Genomic DNA, 22,994 nt, shown 5'->3' on the forward strand with positions numbered 1-22,994 from the left:
CGAATAAAACATGATGGGCAGTTATGTATGTATGTATGTATGTATGTATGTATGTATGTTTGTATATATGTTTGTATGTATGTGTGTATATATATATATATATATATATATATATATATATATATATATATATATATATATATATATATATACATACATACACACACACACAATGGAGCTAATATTATTTCAATTTGTTGTTTGTTACAGTACCAAATATATTTAATATACATCATATGAGAAGAAAGCGTGTTGAGCGTATACATGAATATTGTGTATTAGCACACCTGCTAATCTCCATGACAAAACAACCAGTTTCTGAATAGTAGAGAGGTAAAAAAACACTTCTATCAAAAGAGGGAAAATTAGAAACACCAATGCATTACCTAAATAACCATGCCCAAACATTTAAGGGTCACTTCATACATTATGTCATCAGATTTTATTGTCCGATTAACCTGCTTCATATCCATTTTCGTTCGTAACGCTTGTTTTTCTGGGCTTGTTTTAGCCACACTGCAAGAGCAATGGTGAAATTTGTTTTGTAGTGTAAACCCTCTGAAGGTTCTCAGGTTTGCCTGCACAGGCCAACCACGACGAGCAATGAGAGTCTGGCAGATTGGGTACATTCACATGGCCCACGCCTTGAGTTCTTCCATGTCATCCTCGTCCTCTTCTACTCTCTTTTTTTGGGCTGGAGAAACACAAAGAAAAATGGTTGTAAGGGTTTCCACAGGGGAAACTTTATACTAGTGTGAAAGTCCATTTTTCTTTAACCTACCAAAGTCCAGTTTTACATGTATTATCTCATATGTAAACTCTTGAAAGTAGTTTGTGAGATACAAACATATATATTAATTCTTTGTTGGTATTATGTGAACAGCATGAAACGAACCAGCAGGTTTCTTGGGTAATGGATTTGAAGGCACGCTGGGCAGAGAGACATCCTCGGTGCCACCGATTTCCAGCAGGTTCTTGTCCAGCTCCTCCTGTTCCAACTCCTCCAATTCAGCTAAGAGCTCATCCTAGAAAGGGCAAGAGTCATATTGTTCAGTCAACATTTGTAAAAACTGCATTAGAAGAGAATGCTGCAGCAAAAAGCAATGTGATACATCTAAATAAGATGCGTTTCACATGCTCCAAAAATTGGGAAAATGCTTCTGTTTGTACTGTTCTTGTTCGTGTTGAACTAAAAATCTGATTTCCTAAGAATTCGGTTCATTTTGCTTTAACATTAGCAACACTTTAGCTACGTGAACTCTACATGTTTGTGTAAAACCTGATGAATCATGTTCTCAACCAGATTTAAGATTCCTAACAACTTTGGAGACCATACTGAAAATATGGGATTTTTTTATTTATTTTTTAAAGGGGATTAAAATTCTTGAATGCTCCTCAGTGTGTATCAAACATCATCTCTATAAGTTCGCTCCCTTCGTCTCGACTCACCTCATCACATTCTTCTCCAAAACCTACAGGCCTTGAAATGGCATCAGAAATCTCCTGTGCCAGCTCCTGCTGCTCTGTGATGTCCTGCATGAGGTCGTCCACTTTGTCTATATCCCTGAAACAATCAAAAAACATCAAATAAATGTGTATTTTTGCACATCGCAAACTGTATTCTGTGATACAGATTCAATAGGAAATTGTACTCAGGCATCTTACATGTTTTCATGTGCTGTCTTCATGGCCTTGGCTGCAAAGCCCATATTTTTAAGCACTTCAGTGTTTGTATTGGCATTCTCCAATGCTTCTCGCTGGAACTCAATAGTGGAGAGAGTGCCATCTATCTGAGCCAGCTGCTTCTCATATCGCTTCTTTCGTTTCAGGGCCTGTAAAGCAGCTGAAAAATGGACAACAGACATGCAGACAAATACTTTACATCTTTTATAAATACACACACACACATATACATATATATATATATATATACACAGTAGTATACAAGTGAAGTGGATCAAAAAAGTTCAAAGTTGTCCTAAAGCAAGCATGCATTTTAGTTTTAGGACAACTTTGATGAAAGGTTTTGATCCACTTCAAATGTTGACTAGTGTGTGTGCATATATATAACCATAATTTTAACTATAACTTAACATTTTCTAAGCTAATCAAAGAAGTTAACATTCAAGAGATTCCCAGCATGTGGGGTGTTTAATTATGGTAAACAGTGCACTCGATGAAGTCAGTGGCTGTTATTATTTCACAACACATCACAGGACACTGATCAGAAGTGACTAAGTGAAAGGAAGTTCAATCCTTTATTAAACCCAACTCTTGAATTTTGTTCTTTGTCAGCGAGGATTTAAATGTTCGTGTCCATGCTATTCTACCCGAAATAGTCTTTTATTAATAAAGAGATAGTTTCGATTTTCGCTCAGTTTAAGGTTTAAGTGTCTTATGGGTGTAGCTTCCCAGCCAACATCACCGAGACTGAAACCGACGAGAGAAGAGAGCACCTTTCTTTCTTTTAAAAGTTACAGAACACACATATGATCGCATTCACATTTTAAATACATACCTCGTTTGTTTTTCGTGCCGTTTTTCTTTGCTGTTATTAGTTCCGCATTAATCTTCTGCTCTAAGTACTCTTGTTTCTTGGTTAACATCTCTTCTGTTTCACGGAGTTTCTGGATCGCTTCTTGTGGGCTCGGGCCTTTGCCTCCTTTCCCCCCGCCGCCGAACAGTTTGCCGAATACGGACATATTGTTTTATATTATACAAAACTAAAAAAAAATCCCTCCGAGTCGGTTTGTTTCCAGACACTACTGATAAGGTCTCTCGCTGTTCCGTGTTCAGTTGTTGATTGTCTTACTTCCGCCTTCAGGCCCGCTGACGTCATGGGACTCGTCACGGTCATGCGACCTATCAACGCGCAGCTGCTGAGCAGTAAAACTACAACTCGTGACCAAACTAATCATTTTGCCTTTTTTGTTTGATTATTTAGGCCACCCTTTATGAAGTCCAAATCTAGTCGTTTTTTTCTTCTTATGGATGTTTTAAATCAACTTTTGCTTTCACAAGAGGCCTTGGCTAAATTTAGGTCATGATCTAGTCGATGAAGAATGAAGATATTCATGTCTAAGTGAAACTATTAATAGAAAACATTTAAATACTGAAATAAATAAATCTCTCAAAATACAGGAGGCAAGAATATTATTTCAATCCATAAAACGATTAAAACTCTCTAAACTTCTGGCTGTATACTTGGATTGACCCCCCAATGAAATGTAATTTAATTTGTCTTACAATTTGCTTTACATTTTTATTTATTTTTATTATTATTATTATTATTATTATTATTCTTGTGTTTATGATATGCTGCTTGGATTTATTGTTAATGTGATTAATAATGGAATGATGACAACGCCTGTTTGTTATTTGAAGGTTTAATAAAGTGACAAAAAAAATGGCATTAGCTTATTATAATCATTCACTCATATGTATGAATTTTGTTATACTGAAATTATCTATATACATCTTTTTAATAATTTTTATGTGTTGTAATGTTATTTGCCAGAGAGTATCATATGAACCTTTGTAAGAATGTGATTGTGTGATTATGCAGACGGGATGAGTGACGTTTTGTGTGGGTACAGTGTGTGGGTAGCCTACAAGTTTGTGTTTAGAGAACAGGATGTAGAGAAAGAGAGAAAGAGAGAGAGAGAGAGAGAGAGAGAGAGAGAGAGAGAGAGAGAGAGAGAGAGAGAGAGAAAGAAAACTTTGTTACTAATTAGTATTAAGAGTGCCACTCTCAAGTGTGTGCAAAACTTCATTTTCAGTAACCTGTTCTGCCGGTAAAAATTGTACACTCTATTATTTCATATCCCCCCCCCCCATTACTTTAGTATATTTTTTTTTTTATTTCAATAAATAAATAAGATGAAATATTAACCTGCCTTTTGCTTGACTTTCTGGAAAAAAAGAAGTAAGAAATACAAAAATTGCACAAAATGCTGCATACTTTGCACATTTCATCAGAGTACATTGTTCACGACACCCCATTTGCTCTTCCTGTGTATTGAATTTCTTACCCTCCATATTGTTATTATGTGTATATTATGTATTTTGTGTGTTTATATGCTTACATGTTTAATAGTGCTGTCAAGCGATTAATAGCAATTAACTGAATCCAAAATAAAAGTTTTTGTTTAAATAATATGTGTTTGTGTACTGTGTCTATTTATTAAGTATAGCCTAAATAAAGACACACACATACAGCATGTATTTAGAAAATATTTACATGTATGTGCATGTATATATATTTATATTAATATAAATTATATCATACATTAATATATTTAATATGTAAACGTAACATATTTTTCTCAAATATATATACATGCATGTGTGTGTATTTATATATACATAATAAATATGGACAGTACACACACATATATCATGTCAACCAAAAATAACTTTTATTTTGGATGCGATTAATCTTTGACAGCATTAAAAATTTTATAACTATTTATTTTGTTACCTACACTTGTTTAAACAATGTGTGGAATACTGTCAATCAATATAAAATGATGCATGCACCTTCACCCGGGATTAGCAGTTTGCATATGACCCATAGCATTGAGAGATGATCAGAAAGCCTAAAAACGAGATGGTCCTCACTGCAGAACACAAGCTCCAGGGGGCATGGTTGAATCCATAATATACCTAAACTCTTCACCCCCTGATTCCTAAACCCACCCATCTCCACCCCTAAACCTACCAATCTCCACCCACTAGATGTGGATCGGAGATTACTGCAAAAAAACAAAAACAAACGCAAGACAGCGCTTAATACACATCGATATTGAATGTACTACAGCTCAGTAACCACATCCCTGTTCCCCGTAGTTGACCTTTTTTTTTTTCGATATTGAGTGTTTTACAGCTCAGTAACCACTTTTTTTTTTAAATATATGTTTTATAGTGATCAAATAATCACTGGACAGTGGGCGCTCACAAGAACTATTTTCTTACGCGAAAAATTGATGAGAAGCGGTTATAGGTGATGATTTTTTGTTAGGTGTTCCTCGGTAATAATTAAACTGACACAAAATCAGTCCCAACGGGGTGGAGCCCGCTTGCAGCTACACTGAAGGAAATGCTTATGTGCTCCACATTAAACCAGGTAACTGTAACTAACGTTGTTTCCTCATAGGGGTTCATGTTTTAATAATAAACTTTTAGCTATTTTTAGTTTTTGCCCATCAGCCGCAGTTGCTGGCGTGTGTGCCTATTAATGATTCACATATATGGCTGTTCAAATATATAAATAACGCATATGCACATGAAATTAAACACGGAGCATCAAATCATAAAATGTTCTTTTTCGCGTTTGAGTGAATTTTAAAGTAACGTAAATGGAACTGAAAAGTAGTCCAAGTGAGCTCGAGGGGATTCCTGCAGTGTTTTATCGGCAACAGGATTCTGTGTATTCGTGCACCTACCAATATTACAATTTTGGGTAACGCTTCAAAGTAAGATTGCATTTGTTAACATGAGCGAACTATGGAAAATATTAGTTTCAACGTTACTAATGCTAAATACATTATTAAAATCAACAATTGTATCTGTTCATATTATTTAATGGACATGAACTAACAATTAGCCTAACAGTTGTATTTTTATTAATGTAAAAAAGTCAAGTGTATTGCTAATTGTTAGAGGGGCCTTGAATGTATTGCTAATTGTCAATTAAAGTGTAAGATGTCCTTGAAAGTGGGGAAATTTTTTATTTTTTATTTTTTTTCTTACCCGAGTTTCTCTATTGCAGAGTGCTTCTGAAGGATGAATAGCAGTGGACCAGCATACCCATTAGCCTCTCTCTATGTCGGTGACCTTCATCCTGATGTCACTGAGGCCATGCTGTACCAGAAGTTTTCTCCTGCTGGTCAGATCATGTCCATCCGTGTGTGCCGTGATGTCATTACACGGAGATCCCTCGGTTATGCTTACATCAACTTCCAGCAGCCTGCTGATGGTGAGCACACTCTTACTGGGGTGTTGAAAATTGAACTGTGAATGCTTTTTAATTGAAGTTTGGTTTGGGAAGAAAGAACTGTGATTATAGCACTTTTCAAAATAGTGAATCTGACTTTTTTTCTACGTCGAGCGGAATGTGCCCTTGACACAATGAACTATGAAGTCATCAAGGGTCGTCCGATCAGGATCATGTGGTCTCAGCGAGATCCAGGTCTGAGAAAGTCTGGTGTGGGAAACATCTTCATCAAGAACATGGATGAGTCGATTGACAACAAGGCTCTCTATGACACCTTTTCTGCCTTTGGTAACATCTTGTCATGTAAGGTACATCCTTTTTCAGTACTGTGACTTTTAATGATTATTGAAATATCTTCAAGGCAGCTTTATCCAAGTTCATTTAAATAATTTACAAAGAAAGTAACTAATGCATTTTTCGTTCTAGGTGGTTTGTGATGAGAATGGCTCAAAGGGTTATGGTTTTGTGCACTTTGAGACCCAAGAAGCAGCCAACAGAGCCATTGAGACCATGAACGGCATGCTTCTGAACGACCGCAAAGTGTAAGTATTGACTCCAGTGGTTCTCAACCAGGGGGCTGAGGAACACTATAGGATCTGAGCAGACTTCCCACGGGGCTGCAGTATGATTTAAAAAAGATTTAAATAAATAAAATAGTTGGATATATAATCTAATTCAAATCTAATTCAAAATGCTAGAAAAAACACAGGCATACAAAATCAAGGTGTAAACAAGCTAACTTTTGTTTTTATTGAAGAACATGCAGTTCTTTAAAATAGCACAACTTCTGAAATTATGACGTAAATCATAGTTAATTATATAAAATTACTTAACCATGTTAATTAAATATAGGCCTGTCAATAAAAAGTTTGAAAACAAGCAGCTTTGTCATAATTGTAACAGGAATATCACAAATATATATTCGTGTATGTGGGATATATATCAAACATTTAGTTGGATAACGGTCGGCCTTCAAGTGAAAAAAGCTGAAAACTGATTTTATGCAATTTTTTTTCTGATAATATTTTGTTAATTTGTGCTTTGGGGTTTGTCCTTGTAAGTGATATGTTTTCTAAATTAAACATATCCAAAACTTTACGCCTTAAATTCAACTGCAGAACTGACATTCTTAATTTATTTTTTCCAGTTTGGCTTTCTTTTTAACCATTTATTTCAATGGGCCTTTGCAGTTTTGTAGGGCATTTCAAGTCTCGTAAGGAACGTGAGGCAGAGTTGGGAGCTAAAGCCATGGAGTTTACCAATGTGTACATTAAGAACTTCGGTGAAGATATTGACCGTGAGAAACTGAAGAGCATCTTCTCTGAATTTGGTAAGCAGTTTCATATGGGGATTTTCTTGTAAAGATATCTTTTGGGAATATACAAGTGAAATATGCAAATGCACTTAAAGTATCAGCAGGGGTATTTAATCTTTGACTTCAGATCTAGGGTACAATTTGTCAACATACAAATATTGATTCTGCTGCTTTTAAAGCTGGCTCTGGTTCACAGGTAAGACCCTTAGCGTCTGTGTAATGACAGATGAAAGGGGATGCTCTCGTGGCTTTGGATTTGTCAACTTTGAAAACCACGGAGACGCCAGGAGGGTAAGAAAACATTGTACTTTACATGTCGGTAGGTATGGAGATTGAAGTCATTCCTTTTCTCTGTGGTAGGCAGTAACTGAAATGAATGGCAAAGAGCTGAATGGCAAAGTCCTGTATGTGGGCAGAGCTCAGAAAAGAGTGGAGAGGCAAGGAGAACTCAAACGCAAGTTTGAGCAAATAAAGCAGGAACGCATACAACGCTACCAGGTACACACATGCTTACCTGCATGGTAACTTGTATAAATCTGAAAACACAGCCAAAATTCAATATCGTCCTAATCTTATTAGAAGGATTTGCATATGCTCAACTGTGTGTTGATTTTTCAGGAATATGTTTTGATGCATGCATTGTTTGTTTGATTTTAGGGGGTTAATCTCTATGTAAAAAATCTCGATGACATCATTGATGATGAGAAATTAAGGAAAGAGTTTGCACCTTATGGAACCATCACCAGTGCAAAGGTAATGTAAAGCACACAAGAATACACATCTTACTAAACAGTAGCAAGGTTGCCAGGACAACAAACAACAAAATACAGTAAAAAGTTTGATAGGACTCTAATATCCTTTTTTTTTTTTGTTTGTTTGTTTTAATCACACTTGAAGTTTATTAGTAATGAGTGTGTGATGTCAGTTGTATAGTCACAATGCTCTTTTCTGCTTTAAGTTAATCATGAAATCTTTTTTTAAACACAAAAAAATACATCTTTTCAAAAAGCTATTTACCCATTATTTTAGAAAACGCACATTTGTTTTAGCTCCATGGTGACACAGTTTTCACCATCCAACCAATTCTTAATTAATAAGTTCCTACCCACCTTTTTTCCATCTCATTGGAGAACCTGCTTCACCCGTGTTTATCATTACCTTAAACTAAAACATATGCTTTTGTTACTTGAAATAAAATTAAACTTATATACAGCCACTTGTCAAGGCAATATTTATTTTCATTTAACTATGTACTAAAATAAATCAAACTGAAATTTAAGGCGAATGAAACTATATATACTTTAAGTAAAAACAAATTTTAGCTAAATTGAAAATATGAAAAATTAAAACAAATTAAAACTATTGATTAATGATGCTAAAATAATGCTAGTTTTGCCTAAAACTCTATTGCATTAAAATGGTGGTTCTTGTTGACAAAAAGGGAAATTCTCGTATTTGTGCATTTTTACACTGAGAAACTGAACTAAGTCTTGCTATTGATTTTCTTATATTTTGGATAGGTGATGACAGATGGAGGCCACAGTAGAGGCTTTGGCTTTGTGTGTTTTTCCTCTCCTGAAGAGGCCACGAAGGCAGTGACTGAGATGAATGGCCGTATCGTTAGCACTAAACCACTATACGTGGCTCTTGCCCAGAGAAAAGAGGAGCGAAAGGCAATCCTCACCAATCAGTACATGCAGAGACTAGCCAGCATTCGAGCCATTCCCAGCCCCGCCATACCCACCACCTACCAGCAGAGCTCCGGCTACTACATGACCTCTGTGCCGCAAGTGGGTTGAAGGGTTTATATGCATGTGTGGTTTTGAATGATGATTGCATTATCTGCATTACTTCTGCTGTGTGAACTTACATGCATATCTGCATTTCTAGCATCAGGTTCGCTCTTTTTACAACACCGTACCAAACCTGCGGCCTGTGCCGCGCTGGACAGCTCAAGCACCGAGGACTCAAGGTAAAGATCTATTCACGTAGCAATTTAGCAACAGTTCTTGTTGGGCTCTGTGGAAAGTAAAAAGAAAAAAGTCATGCTCTGATTATTCACATGATTTAATGCTTTAAAAGTTAAAGGGAGACTTCACCCCAAAATTAAAATTGTCATTAATCACTTACCCCCATGTCATTCCAAACCCATAAATTTTCATTCATCTTCGGAACACAATTTAAGATACTTTGGATGAAAACCGGGAGGCTTGTGACTGTCCCATAGACTACCAAGTAAAATACACTGTCAAGGTCCAGGAAAATTATGAAAAGCATTGTCAGAATAGTCCATCTGCCATCAGTGATTCAACCGTTCAGCCGTTATGAAGCGACGAGAATACTTTTTGTACACGAAGAAAACAAAAATAATGACTTTATTCAACAATACACTGTTGTTCAAAAGTTTGGGGTATGAAGGATTTATGCATTAAATTGATCATTAGTAACATGAAAGACATTTTCATATAGATATGACACACAAGCTTATTTTTTTAATCATTTTTTAACATGTAACACTAAAGACTAGAGTAATGATGCTGAAAATTCAGCTTTGCATCACAGGAATAAATTTTAATGTATTTAAATTGAAAACATTTCCTCAATTAAATTTGTTTTAATTGAATAGTATTTCACAATTTTACTGTTTTTCTGTTTAAAAAAAAAAAAAAAAATCTTAAATAAATGCAGACTTGGTGAGCATAAGGTTTTATTTAAATAAAACATTAAAAAATCTTACCAACCCCAAACTTTATATTTTCTAATATACAAAATACTTTCTTTGCCTAAATATTTCTTCTTGCATATACAATGCAGTACACACAGCTAGTTTTTCACATCTTTTATACAAATCTTTTTTTTTTTTTTTATCTTAAACCTAATGAACCTAAAGATCATTTTTATAGTCTTAAAATGAGATTCTCCAAAGCTTTCTGATGTATAGATTAGGGGTTGCACAGACTAGTCGACTTCAGTGCTCTGCCATGACACTTTAAGCTTGATGTCGACTAGTCGCTGGTCCTATAGAGGGCGTACCAGGATAATAAATCTTTGAAGGACTTCCACATTTACACTCTGTTTCCAAACAGTTAAAATGACAAATAAATGTATGCTCCACAAGACGTGTGATTATATTACTGGATGCTCGAAATTGAACGGGAGAAATGCACATTCTAAACAGCTTATTGTACAGGTAAGTTAATCGCTGTTCTAATCTAATGTGCTGCTGTGACGCGCACACACAGGCTACAGACAGTAGCTCGTATGTCACACACATTGCGCGCGCACAATCATTCAGCGCGGAAATGTACTGTCAACACTGTTCTGTGATTTCTCAATAAAATAACTTAGAAACTGAAAAGTTCAAACATATATTTCTTAATACCTACATCCCACAGCATCACTACTACTAGAGAGACGCTGCCATGTAGAATTAATTCACACACGCAATCGCTCTCACTAATGCATTCATATAAATGTAATCTTTACTGTGCTACTTTATATCTGATTTAGAATGGGTCATTTTATTTCTCACAGGTTTCTGCTCAAAGGCAAAAGAACTGATAAAAATGAGCTGTTAGTAGCAGTAGCCATGTGGGCAGCACTGTGTCATATGCCATACCTGTGCACAAGGGATTTTGTCACAGCTCCAGACTTATTTGTTCATTAATGACGCCATCAGTGATTAGTCGACTTCGACTTGACTTTCATCACATAAAAGTCAACTTTAAAAAATCAGTTCTTCTTATATTAGTCTTTTATAAAAAAACAGGCTGCTTTCTTTACTACGTTGGAACGTGTTTTTTTTTTTTTGTTTTTTTTCAAATTAAACAATAACTGTTACATGGAATACATTTAAGACAATATTTTAAGTCTCTCTTTTAGTTTTTGGTCCTCTCTCTGCCCTTTTGTTTTCCATCTTTGTGCGCTTACTGTGGAGAACTGATTATCAATAGAGGGTGTTTTTATGTTTCTATGAGCAATACTGTAGTTTATTACATGCCACCAATATCATTCAAATACACATTTCTTTTTTAACCTCTGTGTGCTATTGTGTTGTGTGTTTGTTTTGTATTTGTTAATTTTTGTTATTGGCTGCACTAGCTCCATTCACAGCTCAGTTTGTGAGACAAGCGGTGCCCCGCAGGCCCTCTACCACCATCAGCACAGTCCGCCAGGCCTCCACTCAGGTTCCTCACATTGTTAACAACACCCAACAAATGGGTAAGGCTCTGTGTGTTTTAAACCTACATTGTGGGGTCAAAATGTTCCCACAAGCATAGTAAAACTTGAAATCCACTAAACCGTGGGGACCAGCCAATCCTCACAGTGTTGAAAACAAATTAATAAACATGCTAAGTTAGCCAAATATAAAAAGTGTCAGCAGAAATTCCCCACAATGATAAAAAAAAAAATGTGTGTTGTATTTGTATACAAGTTCTTTTTAAAAAAAAAAAAAAATGGGAAATGGGCCTTTTGCATTGTTTCTCTTGTCTCTCAATTGCTTTGAACTATATGTTAAAATGTAATAATATGAGCTAGAATTGACGGATGTTAGTGTCATCCTGAGTGTTCTGTTTCTAGCTGGAATGTGAATCATCATTTCTTGTTTTCTCTTGACTTAGCCAACATTGGCACACAGACTGCAGGTGGGAGAACTGCAGGCGCCGGAGCTGTAGTCAGAGGAGTCGGTCAATACAAATACTCTGCAGGAGTGCGAAATGTGCAGCAGGTCATCAGTGCTCCAGCTTCTGTCATTCACCAGGTAACATGTACATGCACACCTGTATTTTTTCATTCTGTACTCAAGCTGAACTCACTTGCAGCTATGCCATGGTGAAACCGTTGCTTTTTGGGTAACAGCCACTAGGTGGCGCTTCGGTAGCGCAGCTGCCTTTTTGGGGTGAAAATTCCAACTGGACAACAGTATAGATGCACAGATGCGAGAATATGCAGCTCATTTGCATTTAACGTGATGCACGCCAAAAAGCCCCTGGGGACAAACACATTCTGGGGACAACCAATATTACATCTTATAAAAATGGGCATAAGAGCTGCCCTTTAAACTGCAATTTATCGACTGGCTTCAAAAGGGAGTCAGTCCCAAAGATCCAACCCCCCATGTTAAAATGCCCAATTTTACAGCAGAAAAAAATGTTTACAGACTGGTACAAAAAGAGTTTTGGTATATATAGCTAATTTTGCTCTTCATGACATGAACTCATCCATTAAATTTATATTACACGCCTTAAAGTTCTTCTTAATTAAGGGAGTGGACACTTGAGTGACAGGTTTCGATTATCCAGGAGTGAAGCGCTGCCAAGATGGCGATGGCCAGCGAAACCCACTTTAGGCTTCAAAACCCTACCTTTAAGAAATTACATCCAAATTTGCTATTTATCTGCTCATGCAGTAAAATACTTAAAACCGAAGTGACGCTTCTATTGGTAAACAAAGGCATATCCGTTACTCGAGAGCCACCTAGTGGCAGAGGAAGACATAACATCCCACCTCTTTCCCCTTGGCATTGCCAAGATGGCTACGGCTGGCTCCACCCACTTTGGGCTTCAAAAATGCTCTTCAGACATAACTTTCATACCCTCTAGCGGAGAACTGTTTAAACTAAAGCAACCAAAACAATCTATCAGTTTTTACATTGCTTCTTAGAACCTCAAGTTTCAAGTTTTATTTGTCATATGTACAAGTGTCAGTGACAGAATGTACATTGAAATGCTTTTTGTAAAGCTTAGGCAATCTACAGCAGTACAAGAATAACAACAGAAATAAATAGTAAAGGGGCAAGCAAGACAGAAGTTTAAAGTATCAGAAATGTAGAATAATGATTACAACAGATTCACAATACAATAACACTAAAAGTAAAAAATAAAAAGTAAAAATAATAAAAATAAAAAGTGCACAAGTGCAAGGATGAGGTGGAGACTTTGCTTTGAGGTATGTAATCTAGTTGTGCAAAGTATGCAAGATTCAAAAGACATGATGTTTTTATAGTCTTTGATATGAAATGAAGGGGGATAATAGTGCAATTTTAGAGACCGCTTTATAGTTTAAGCGTTCTGATAACCTGCAGGTAGAAGCTGTTGTTCAGTCTGCTGGTTCTGGACTGAATGCTCCGGTATTGCCTGCCTGATGGATGGCAGTTTGATAAACAGACTGTGTGCTGGGTGACTAGGGTCAGCTGTGATTTTTTTTGGGCCTTCCTCAGACATCATTGATGAAAAAGGTCCTGTAGGGATGGAAGTTTGTTGCCGATGATGACTTCAGCTGTTTTCACAACTCTCTGAAGGGCCTTGTTGTCGAGGAGTGAGCAGCTGCTGTCCCATACAGTAAGGCTCCCCGACAGAATGCTCTCAATGGTACATCTGTAGAAGTTTGTAAGGATATTGGGTGGGAGAACAAAGCTTTTGAGCTTCCGTAGGAAGTAGAGCCGCCGGCGTGCAGAGTTAACTACTGATGTGGTGTGCAGAGACCAGGATAGGTCATCAGAGAGGTGCACACCAAGGAACTTGATGCTCTTAACTCTTTCTACTGCAGATCATTTGATATATAATGGGGCGTGGCTGACCTCCTGTAGTCCACGATCATCTCTTTGGTTTTGCTGACACTGACTGAGGCAGAGGTTGTTGTCATTGCACCATTGTGATGGTGTTCTCACCTCATCTCCATTTGTGATTAGACCCAGGATTGATGTGTCATCAGCAAACCTAAAGATGATATTGGAACTGTGTTTGGCAGTACAGTCGTATGTGAACAGAGTATAGGAGGGGGCTGAGAACGCAGCCCTGTCTGCAAGTCAGAAAGTCCATTATCCAGTTGCAGAGATGAGTTTAGTTCTAGATCTCTGAGCTTTGTGATAAGTTTTGATGAGATGATGGTGTTAAACACAGAGCTGTAATCAATCAACAGCATCTGCACATAAGGGTTTTTTTTGTCCAAGTGTGTGAGGGCATTGTGAACGATTAGAGCAATGGTGTCATCAGTCGAACTGGACTGGAGAGGGTCCATGGTGTCTGGCAAGAAGGAACAGATGTGGTCTTTAATGACCCGCTCAACACTTCAGTGCCACAGGTCAGTAGTCATTCAGGCAGGTGACAACAGACTTCTTGGGAACAGGGACGATGGTGGTTTTCTTAAAGCAGGTGGGAATCGCAGACAGTCTAAGGGAAAGACTGAAGATGTCTTTAAGTACCTCTGCTAGCTGGTTGGCACACGATCTGAGGACACCGCCATGAACACCATCATGACCAGGTGCTTTGCGTGGGTTGACCGCTCGAAGTGATCTGGTTACATCAGGCAAGGAGAAGGTAAGAGAACAGCTATTATTACCTGCTGGCAGTTTCACTACAGGTAAGGTGTTGCTATCCTCAAACCATGCATAGAAGGCATTCAACTCATCTGGCAGAGAGGCAGACAGATCCATGTTGTAGGTTTTTCCATCTTTTTTTCCACTGTGTTCTGTGATTGTGTAAGCCGTTCCACAGGAGCTTGAGATTAGATCCCTGAAAGTTTTCCACCATTTTGTCTTTATAGACTCTCTTTGCAGAACTGATAGCTCTCTGAAGATCGTATCTGGCCCTTCTGTATGCCTCAGTGTCACCTCAGTTGTAGGCTGAAGTACCATCTTTGAGTTTGGCCCTGACATCAGCATTCATACAGGGTTTTTTGTTTGGAAAGGTTTTAAACACAGATTTTTGGGATAATTTTTTCAGTGCACACATTGATGTAATCAGTGACAGGGTTTGTATGTTCCTCAATGTCTGTGCCAGCTGCATCCTGAAAGATCTGCCAATCTGTTGTGTGAAAACAGTCCTGAAGTGTGAAGATGGCTTCCTCCCTCCATTGATGGATTGAACTGATAACTGTTTTAAGCCTTTGTTTGTATGCAGGCAGAAGAAGAATGGACGAGTGATCTGCTTTACCGAAGGCAGGGCGGGGGAGGGGCTTGTAACTGTTTTTGAGTGCTGTGTAGCAGTGATCAAGCATCTGATCTACTTGAGTGCGAAAAGTTATGTGTTGGTAGAATTTAGGTAGGAACTTTTTCAGGTTTACCCTGTTAAAGTTTCCATCAACAATAAAAACAGCATCTGGGTATTTGTTCTCCAGACTATCTATAGTTTTATAAAGAGTGTCCATTGCATTGCTTTTATATGCCAGCGGAGGTATGTACGTTACTGTGAAAATGACCAAACTAAACTCACGTGGAAGAAAGAATGGCCGTATTTTAACTGTAATGAGTTCGGTGTCAGGACAGAGGTGCTTGACAACAATAGAAACATCTGTTCCCCAGCGACAGTTCACTGGAGTGCAAACACTGCCGCCTTTGCGCTTACCAGAAATCACATTGCTGGAGATTTGTGGATGATCTGATGTCTGTCTCTGTATGTAATGGCCTTAAGTGAGCAAGGGAGGCTGCTGTAATGTAGGCTAGATAATGTAGAGTTGTGTGGAGCTGTGCCGGGGAACATGAACCGTGACAAAAGGCTAACATGTTAGCTCACTTACCTTTTGACAAAACTTTTCTTTGTTTCACTGTTATGTAATGTGTAGATTTATCTCACATTAAGGAATCAGTAAATGAGCTTGCTAATGTACATTTCAGACACAACGTTGTGCTCTAATTTTGTAGTGAATTGTGCTATAACTTTATAATTATATATTGTTATAACTGTGCTATAACTGTGTTATAAACATCTACTTTTGCTGATTAGGAGATCCTGCTTGTGGCAGTTAAGGGCACTGTTGCCTCTAACTTTAAAGAATTTAAATATAAAGAAAAGACCTTTGGATGCTTCGGATTCTCGTGTAATGCTCTCACACGAGTGACGAGAGAAGTCCTGACGTTGGGGGTTGGGAACTGCAGTGTTGGGGGAGGAGAACATATCACATGACCTGAATGCGTCAGCACTGAGAGCCAAACCTATTGGCTAGAGGGCCGCCTGATCTGCATGCATGTCTGTTTCTGGTGGAAAAGCATAAATAACAACAAATATATAGTTTAAAGGATCAGAAATGCATGAGAATATGTACATATATATCCTGCAGCAGCTCCAATGTGCTTGTATTATCTTGGTAAATGACTAAATCATGGTTTAACTGCTCACCACCTTCGTGAAGACTTTCCCGAAGACACTGCTATATATACCAGACGTCCAGGCTACTTGTTCGTGCTTGCTCTCTCTCCTCCGTGCTCTCTATTGGAACGATACAGAGAAGATTAGCATGGCCCCTGCGCAAGGATGACACGCAAATTCGTGAAGCGTTCCTCATTTTTGGACAATTTTTAATCGATTAACGTAATTAAGATCAAGTTGGATTTAAAAAAAGTATTTTTAAAATACATAGAAAGTGCCCAAAACATGCACGTATATCAAACTTTGTGAAATTACAGTGTGGTGGGGTTTTTTTATTCACCACTGATTTATGAGGTAGCAGCACCCCAGGACAACACAGTCCGGGGGCCCCAGTTTACCCCTCTCTCTCAGCGTGAACTTTACTGACTGTAACTGTGAATACAAGAACACTGTAAAAACTAGATAGTAAAGTTTGTAGGCAAACTTTAAGTTGGCTTGAAAAAGCCTAGCAAGAAAGTTTGCAATAGTTTTAAAAGCATAAAGTTTGAGGGTTTTCAGTTTTAACTAATTTGAAGTAGTTTTGAAGGCAATACAATCAATCAGAAAAAAGATAGATAGTCAGATAGATCGATAAATAGATAAGAAATAGTAAACTAGCATGTTGCTAGCATGATTAGCAAGTGACTAACATGATTAGCAAGTGACTAGCATGTTGTTACCATGTTTCCTGCATGATTAGCAAGTGACTAGCATGTTGTAAGCATGTTTCCAGCATGATTAGCAAGTGACTAACATGATTAGCAAGTGTCTTGCATGTTGTTAGCATGTTTCCAGCATGATTAGCAAGTGACTAGCATGTCACTAGCGTGTTCCCAGCATGATTAGCATGTCACTAGCATGTTGCTGGCATTATTAACAAGTAACTAGCATGTTGCATGTTTGCTAGCATGATTACCAAGTGTCTAACATGATTAACAAGTGACTAGCATGTTGTTAGCATGTTTCCAGCATGATTAGTAAGTGACTAGCATGTTGTTACCATGTTTCCTGCATGATTAGCAATGTCACTAGCATGTTTGTTAGCAAGTAACTAGCAGACTAGCATGTTGTTAGCATGTTTCCAGCATGTTGTTAGCATGTTTCCAGCATGATTAGCAAGTGACTACAATGTCACTAGCATGTTTCCAGCATGATTAGCATGTCATTAGCATGTTTCTGGCATTATTAACAAGTGACTAGCATGTTGCTAGCATGATTTCCAGCAGCAGTGACTAAGCATGATTAGCAGTGTGACATGTTATGTTTCCAGCATGATTAGCAAGTGACTAGCATGTTGTAAGCATGTTTCCAGCATGATTAGCAAGTGACTAGCATGTTGTTAGCATGTTTCCAGCATGATTAGCAAGTGACTAGCATGTTTCCAACATGATTAGCATGTCACTAGCATGTTGTTGGCATTATTAACAAGTAACTAGCATGTTGCTAGCATGATTACCAAGTGACTAGCATGTTGTTAGAATGTTTCCAGCATGATTAGCAAGTGACTAGCTTGTTTCTAGCATGTTGCTAGCATGATTACCAAGTGACTAACATGATTAGCAAGTGACTAGCATGTTTGCAGCATGATTAGCAAGTGACTAGCATGTCACTAGCATCTTTCCAGCATTATTAGCAAGTGACTAGCATGTTGCTAACATGATTAGCAAGTGACTAGCATGTTGTTAGCATGTTTCCTGCATGATTAGCAAGTGACTAGCATGTTTTTCTAGCATGTTGCTAGAATGATTAGCAAGTGACTAACATGATTAGCATGTCACTAGCGTGTTTCTAGCATGATTAACATGTCATTATCATGTTGTTGGCATGATTAATAAGTAACATGATTAATAAGTATGATAAGCAAGTGATTAGCATGTTGTTAACACGATTAGCAAGTGACTAGCATGTTGTTAGCATGTTTCCAGCATGATTAGCATGTCACTAGCATGTTGCTGGCATTATTAACAAGTAACTAGCATGTTGCTAGCATGATTACCAAGTGACTAACATGATTAGCAAGTGACTAGCATGTTGTTAGCATTGTTTCCAGCATGGTTATCAAGTGACTAGCATGTTGTTAGCATGTTTCCAGCATGATTAGCAAGTGACTAGCATGTTGTTAGCATGTTTCCAGCATGATTAGCAAGTGACTAGCAAGTGACTAGCATGTCACTAGCGTGTTTCAAGCATGATTAGCATGTCACTAGCATGTTGTTGTCATTATTAACAAGTAACTAGCATGTTGCTAGCATGATTAGCAAGTGACTAGCATGTTGTTAGCATGTTTCCAGCATGATTAGCAAGTGACTAGCATGTTGTTAGCATGTTTCCAGCATGATTAGCAAGTGACTAGCATGTCACTAGCGTGTTTCCAGCATGATTAGCATGTCACTAGCATGTTGTTGGCATTATTAACAAGTAACTAGCATGTTGCTAGCATGATTACCAAGTGACTAACATGATTAGCAAGTTACTAGCATGTTGTTAGCATGTTTCCAGCATGATAAGTAAGTGACTAGGATGTTGTTAGCATGTTTCCAGCATGATTAGCGAGTGACTAGCATGTTGTTAGCATGTTTCTAGCATGTTTCTAGCATGTTGCTAGAATGATTAGCAAGTGACTAACATGATTAGCATGTCACTAGCGTGTTTCCAGCATGATTAACATGTCATTATCATGTTGTTGGCATGATTAATAAGTAACTAGCATGTTGGTAGTATGATTAGCAAGTGATTAGAATGTTGTTAACACGATTAACAAGTGACTAGAATGTCACTAGCGTGTTTTCAGCATGATTAGCATGTCACTAGCATTATTAACCAGGGGCTCGGGAAGATGTTTTAGGTTGGGGGTGCTGCGTGCGTGTGTGTGTGTGTGTGGGGGGGGGCTAATAGCAGTATTTTTTGGGGGGGGGGGGGGGGTGCAAACCAAGCAAGTCGAATTGGTCAATTAAGCTTTTAAATACATTTTACCATTTCTGTAGTAAACGTACAAAGTCACAATCCATGTACCATTAAAAGCGGTTTTACTATGATTATCGCAGCAGCAAGATGCATTGCGCGCATAAACCAGATATCTTTTGGACATTATTCAAGTTAAACGCACAGGCATACAAACACATTTAGTAACGTTAAATCTTACTGAAAATGTCAGATTAAGCAGTTTATATTCTGAAATATATTTCTAGGTTGTGTTCTGTGTGCATTAAATTACATTTGGATGTAAATGGTCCTTTTCCTAACAAATGTAAAACACAAAGGTGCTCCCTCAACCCCCCTAAAATAGGCCTAACGACGTCCCTGACTAAATATCCATTCATGTTATGCAACAGCATGCAACAGGCAAGTATAGGCTATTATTGAGTAGGCAAATTGAGTGCAAATTTTAATTCTAATTATTAAATGGATGCCACCTTATTGGGGAAAAAGCCCTCCCTATACCTACCCTAATCCTACCCAATACTTTATTTTAAACTTTTTTATTATTTTATTCAATTTCAATAAAAATAAATGCTTTTCTGATGTGATCTGAAGTTTGAAAAGGGAGAAAAAAATGTTCGCCAAAAGGCAGATTCGAACCCAGGTCGATCGCGTCAAAAGGAATAGAATGACACACGCTTTACCATCTACACCACTGAACTTGAGTTAACAGCCGTCTTGTGTAATGTTGACTAGCACAATCACAATCCGCCAACAATACCAGCTATTTGCATTTTTATAGTGTTTTTTATATTGTGATTTAGATGCCAATTTTTTTATTTTTTTTTTTACTATTATTATTATTTTTTCCAACAGTTAAACAGTTGCCCACAGAAAAAAACAGGGGGTGCTGCAGCACCCCCACTTCCCGCGTATGTTATTAACAAGTAACTAGCATGTTGCTAGCATGATTACCAAGTGACTAACATGATTAGCAAATGACTAGCATGTTGTTAACATGACTAGCAAGTCACTAGTTTGTTAACAAGTTTCTAGCATGTTGTTTACATTATTAGCATGTGACTAGTATGTCGCTAGCATGTTTTCAGCATGATTAGCATAAGACTAGCATGTTGCTAGCATGATTACAAAGTTACTAGCATGCTGCTAGCATGATTAGCAAGTCACTATCATGATGTTAGCACGTTTCTATGATAATCCAGCTAAAACCAGTTTATTCAGTTAAAAAAAAAAAACCCCGCTAAGACCAGCGTGACCTGTTAAAACAGTGGCCAAAACCCCTTTAAAACCAGCTTGGGAGATCAGCCAAAGCAGCCAATCATCTTAGGCTGGTTTAGCTGTTTTTTAGGTGGTTTTTTGTTTTTTTTTGCTATAGCAGTAGACAGCTTAAAAACACCACAAGTCTCATTGTACAAAAGTTTTCACACCCTCAATGAAAGTCTATGGGATTTTAGGTGGTTTTGATAGTCTGGTTTACAAAAACCGTAAGCTTAAGTTAGAAAAGATATAGCAGCCCAGAGTTTGGTGGTTGTAGCTTGAAAGCTCTAGGAGGAGATAGTGTTTAAATTTTGGCTCAGAATAATAATAATAAGTTGAAATAGTAGATCAATAAGTTGGCCTTTTCAAGCCAATTTAAGATATCAACAGAAAAGCCACAAAAACGAATGAAAACTTCATGAACTAGTTTCAGACCATGGCAATGTGATGACACTTAGGGAGCTTTTCCCACTGCGTGGTACGACTTTGCTCGGCACAGCTCAGTAAGGCATGGTACGGCTCGGCTCGGTACTGTGCCATACCATGCAACACGCCATTAGGAGCATTTAAATAGAAAAATATAACGGTCTTTCTTTTACTGTTTCTTTAGGTAGTACAGAATACAGAGCCGGCGGTTCATGTGAGAGGCCAGGAGCCCCTTACTGCCTCCATGCTGGCGGCTGCACCATTAAAAGAGCAGAAACAACTCCTGGGTATGGGTTGCACACACTCGGTCACTTAAAAGTTAAAGTTGTGAGCAGTTTGAATCATGTTATACCACCTGCTTCTTAAACCAGTGATGGTAACCTAAATTAATAATACTCTTCAGTAGAGGGTGTAGTGCTGACACTTTACAGGGTCTGTTTAGTGTAAAGCAGCAGATAGTTATCATACGGCTTGAGAAGGCTTGGAATATAGCACACAATCTGTGTACTACATCATAACATGAGGAAAACGACCAAACTGTTTGCATCCCATACAGGCGAGCGGCTGTATCCACTTATCCAGGCCTCGCATCCGACTCTTGCGGGAAAGATTACAGGCATGCTGCTGGAGATCGACAACTCTGAACTACTGCACATGCTCGAGTCTCCAGAGTCCCTGCACTCCAAGGTTCACCGGCTCAAAAACATGTACGCAACAATCAGTCTAAGACCAGATTTTGTTTGATCACTGTGCTTTTCTGTACTGTGTAGGTTGAAGAGGCTGTAGCTGTGCTTCAGGCTCATCAAGCCAAAGAACTGTCTGCAAAATAAGAGAGCTCTGTAAGACCGGTAATCTGCGTGCATTCTTCTTAATCTTAATATTTGGCCTTAATTGTGTACTATGCCAATTAATAGCACATGCGAGTGTCACACACAAATGACCAACTTTGTTTAATTTTTGCAGGCATGCACACTAAATGTCTGTGAGTTGTTCCAGATAACAGGGTAAAAGAAAACAGCACTTCACGTGCCATTTAATGCATGGTTCGCACACTACAAATGTCCTTTTGCTCTCCACAGTGTTTCTGATTTTCTGATTTTGTTTATTAAAAAAAAAAAAAAAAAAATTGAAAAATAGTGGGAAAAAAGGAAAATGGAAAAAAAAGGCTAAAAAATATTTTTTGAAATTTATTTGTGCAATAAAAATGACCATGGCTTAATGGACATGCAAAAAGAGTGTCTTTATTCTTATTACAGTGATTTTGAGTTTGTGGCATGGACACCTTTGCAAGGACTATACAGAGCTTTTTATTAAAATAAGCTTTGTTTTAAAATGTAATAGATTTTTCAGTTTTGTAGGGCTAAACAAAAGCGCAACCTGAGATGTACAGTCCAACATAGAAAGCTTGTAATTGTATGATGTCTGGTTAATATTTGTTCATGTTTGTGCTGAATGCATAATATCAAGGTTATCATGGTTTTGCATAAATACAATTTAACAACTTCAGTTTTATGCATTGAAAATATCTGCTGAATTAAATTGAGTGCTGTGGTCTGCTATTAACTTGAGATAGCCTACTCCTAAGGCAGCTAGAACAGATATGTACACCTTTATTGATATTTTATTCATATTAGAGAAAATTTTGTACGTTGATTTAGCATATATCTCCCCTTTTGGCTGACTGGGGCTCTTGAAATTTAAACATTACCATTCTTAATTACAATCGTTTTTGTAAAAAGTGGTATTACATGAAGTTGTTGAAAATGTTTCGCGGATTTTCCATGCAATTATTGTATTACTTTTATTAATAAGCAAAGGCATATCCTATACTCGAGAGCCACCTAGTGGAAGAGAAAGTCATAACTTAGAATTGTCTAGTTGTGGAGAAACCATGACTTATACTTGAGACCCTCTAGCGGTTAACTGAGGCATTACA

The 22,994-nt window shown here is 37.7% G+C and overlaps 2 protein-coding genes and 1 pseudogene across 4 annotated transcripts; 2 read left to right on the forward strand and 1 right to left on the reverse strand.

Moving 5' to 3' along the window:
* Window positions 1-407: 407 nt before the first annotated feature.
* LOC109105995 (charged multivesicular body protein 4c) lies at window positions 408-2,841 on the reverse strand. The gene is made up of 5 exons (XM_019119313.2): window positions 2,519-2,841; window positions 1,666-1,843; window positions 1,450-1,564; window positions 896-1,025; window positions 408-694 (listed from the first exon to the last, which is right to left on the reverse strand). The coding sequence occupies exons 1-5, from the start codon at window positions 2,700-2,702 to the stop codon at window positions 630-632; spliced, it is 672 nt and encodes a 223-aa protein (XP_018974858.1). The 5' UTR covers window positions 2,703-2,841; the 3' UTR covers window positions 408-629.
* Window positions 2,842-5,014: 2,173 nt separating this feature from the next.
* LOC109106003 (embryonic polyadenylate-binding protein-like) lies at window positions 5,015-22,291 on the forward strand. Of its 3 annotated transcripts, none has more exons than XM_042762712.1 (16): window positions 5,015-5,125; window positions 5,771-5,977; window positions 6,110-6,303; window positions 6,422-6,537; window positions 7,186-7,325; window positions 7,507-7,601; window positions 7,671-7,808; window positions 7,968-8,063; window positions 8,831-9,100; window positions 9,201-9,282; window positions 11,412-11,531; window positions 11,933-12,072; window positions 21,243-21,345; window positions 21,615-21,745; window positions 21,829-21,906; window positions 22,022-22,291. In XM_042762712.1, exons 2-15 carry the CDS (start codon window positions 5,785-5,787, stop codon window positions 21,886-21,888), a joined length of 1,878 nt encoding a protein of 625 aa, XP_042618646.1. In that variant the 5' UTR covers window positions 5,015-5,125; window positions 5,771-5,784; the 3' UTR covers window positions 21,889-21,906; window positions 22,022-22,291. The 3 variants fall into 3 exon arrangements, with proteins under 3 accessions (XP_042618646.1, XP_042618647.1, XP_042618645.1); XM_042762713.1 differs by lacking the exon at window positions 5,015-5,125 and adding an exon at window positions 5,158-5,474 and having other exon boundaries at window positions 21,829-21,897; XM_042762711.1 differs by lacking the exon at window positions 5,015-5,125 and adding an exon at window positions 5,159-5,474.
* On the forward strand, window positions 16,496-16,596 carry LOC122146026 (annotated as a pseudogene).
* Window positions 22,292-22,994: the final 703 nt, after the last annotated feature.

The sequence above is a fragment of the Cyprinus carpio genome, chromosome A8 (genome assembly GCF_018340385.1).
Source record: "Cyprinus carpio isolate SPL01 chromosome A8, ASM1834038v1, whole genome shotgun sequence".
Taxonomy (NCBI): Eukaryota; Metazoa; Chordata; class Actinopteri; order Cypriniformes; family Cyprinidae; genus Cyprinus; species Cyprinus carpio.

Coding starts and splice junctions, on each gene's coding strand:
- LOC109105995 (XM_019119313.2), bottom strand. CDS start 2,702: ATGTCCGTATTCGGCAAACTGTTCGGCGGCGGGGGGAAAGGAGGCAAA. Junction 1,844..2,518: donor CGGCACGAAAAACAAACGAG/GTATGTATTTAA, acceptor TCCATTTTTCAG/CTGCTTTACAGGCCCTGAAA. Junction 695..895: donor ATTACCCAAGAAACCTGCTG/GTTCGTTTCATG, acceptor GTGTTTCTCCAG/CCCAAAAAAAGAGAGTAGAA.
- LOC109106003 (XM_042762712.1), top strand. CDS start 5,785: ATGAATAGCAGTGGACCAGCATACCCATTAGCCTCTCTCTATGTCGGT. Junction 5,978..6,109: donor CTTCCAGCAGCCTGCTGATG/GTGAGCACACTC, acceptor TTCTACGTCGAG/CGGAATGTGCCCTTGACACA. Junction 9,101..9,200: donor ACATGACCTCTGTGCCGCAA/GTGGGTTGAAGG, acceptor CTGCATTTCTAG/CATCAGGTTCGCTCTTTTTA.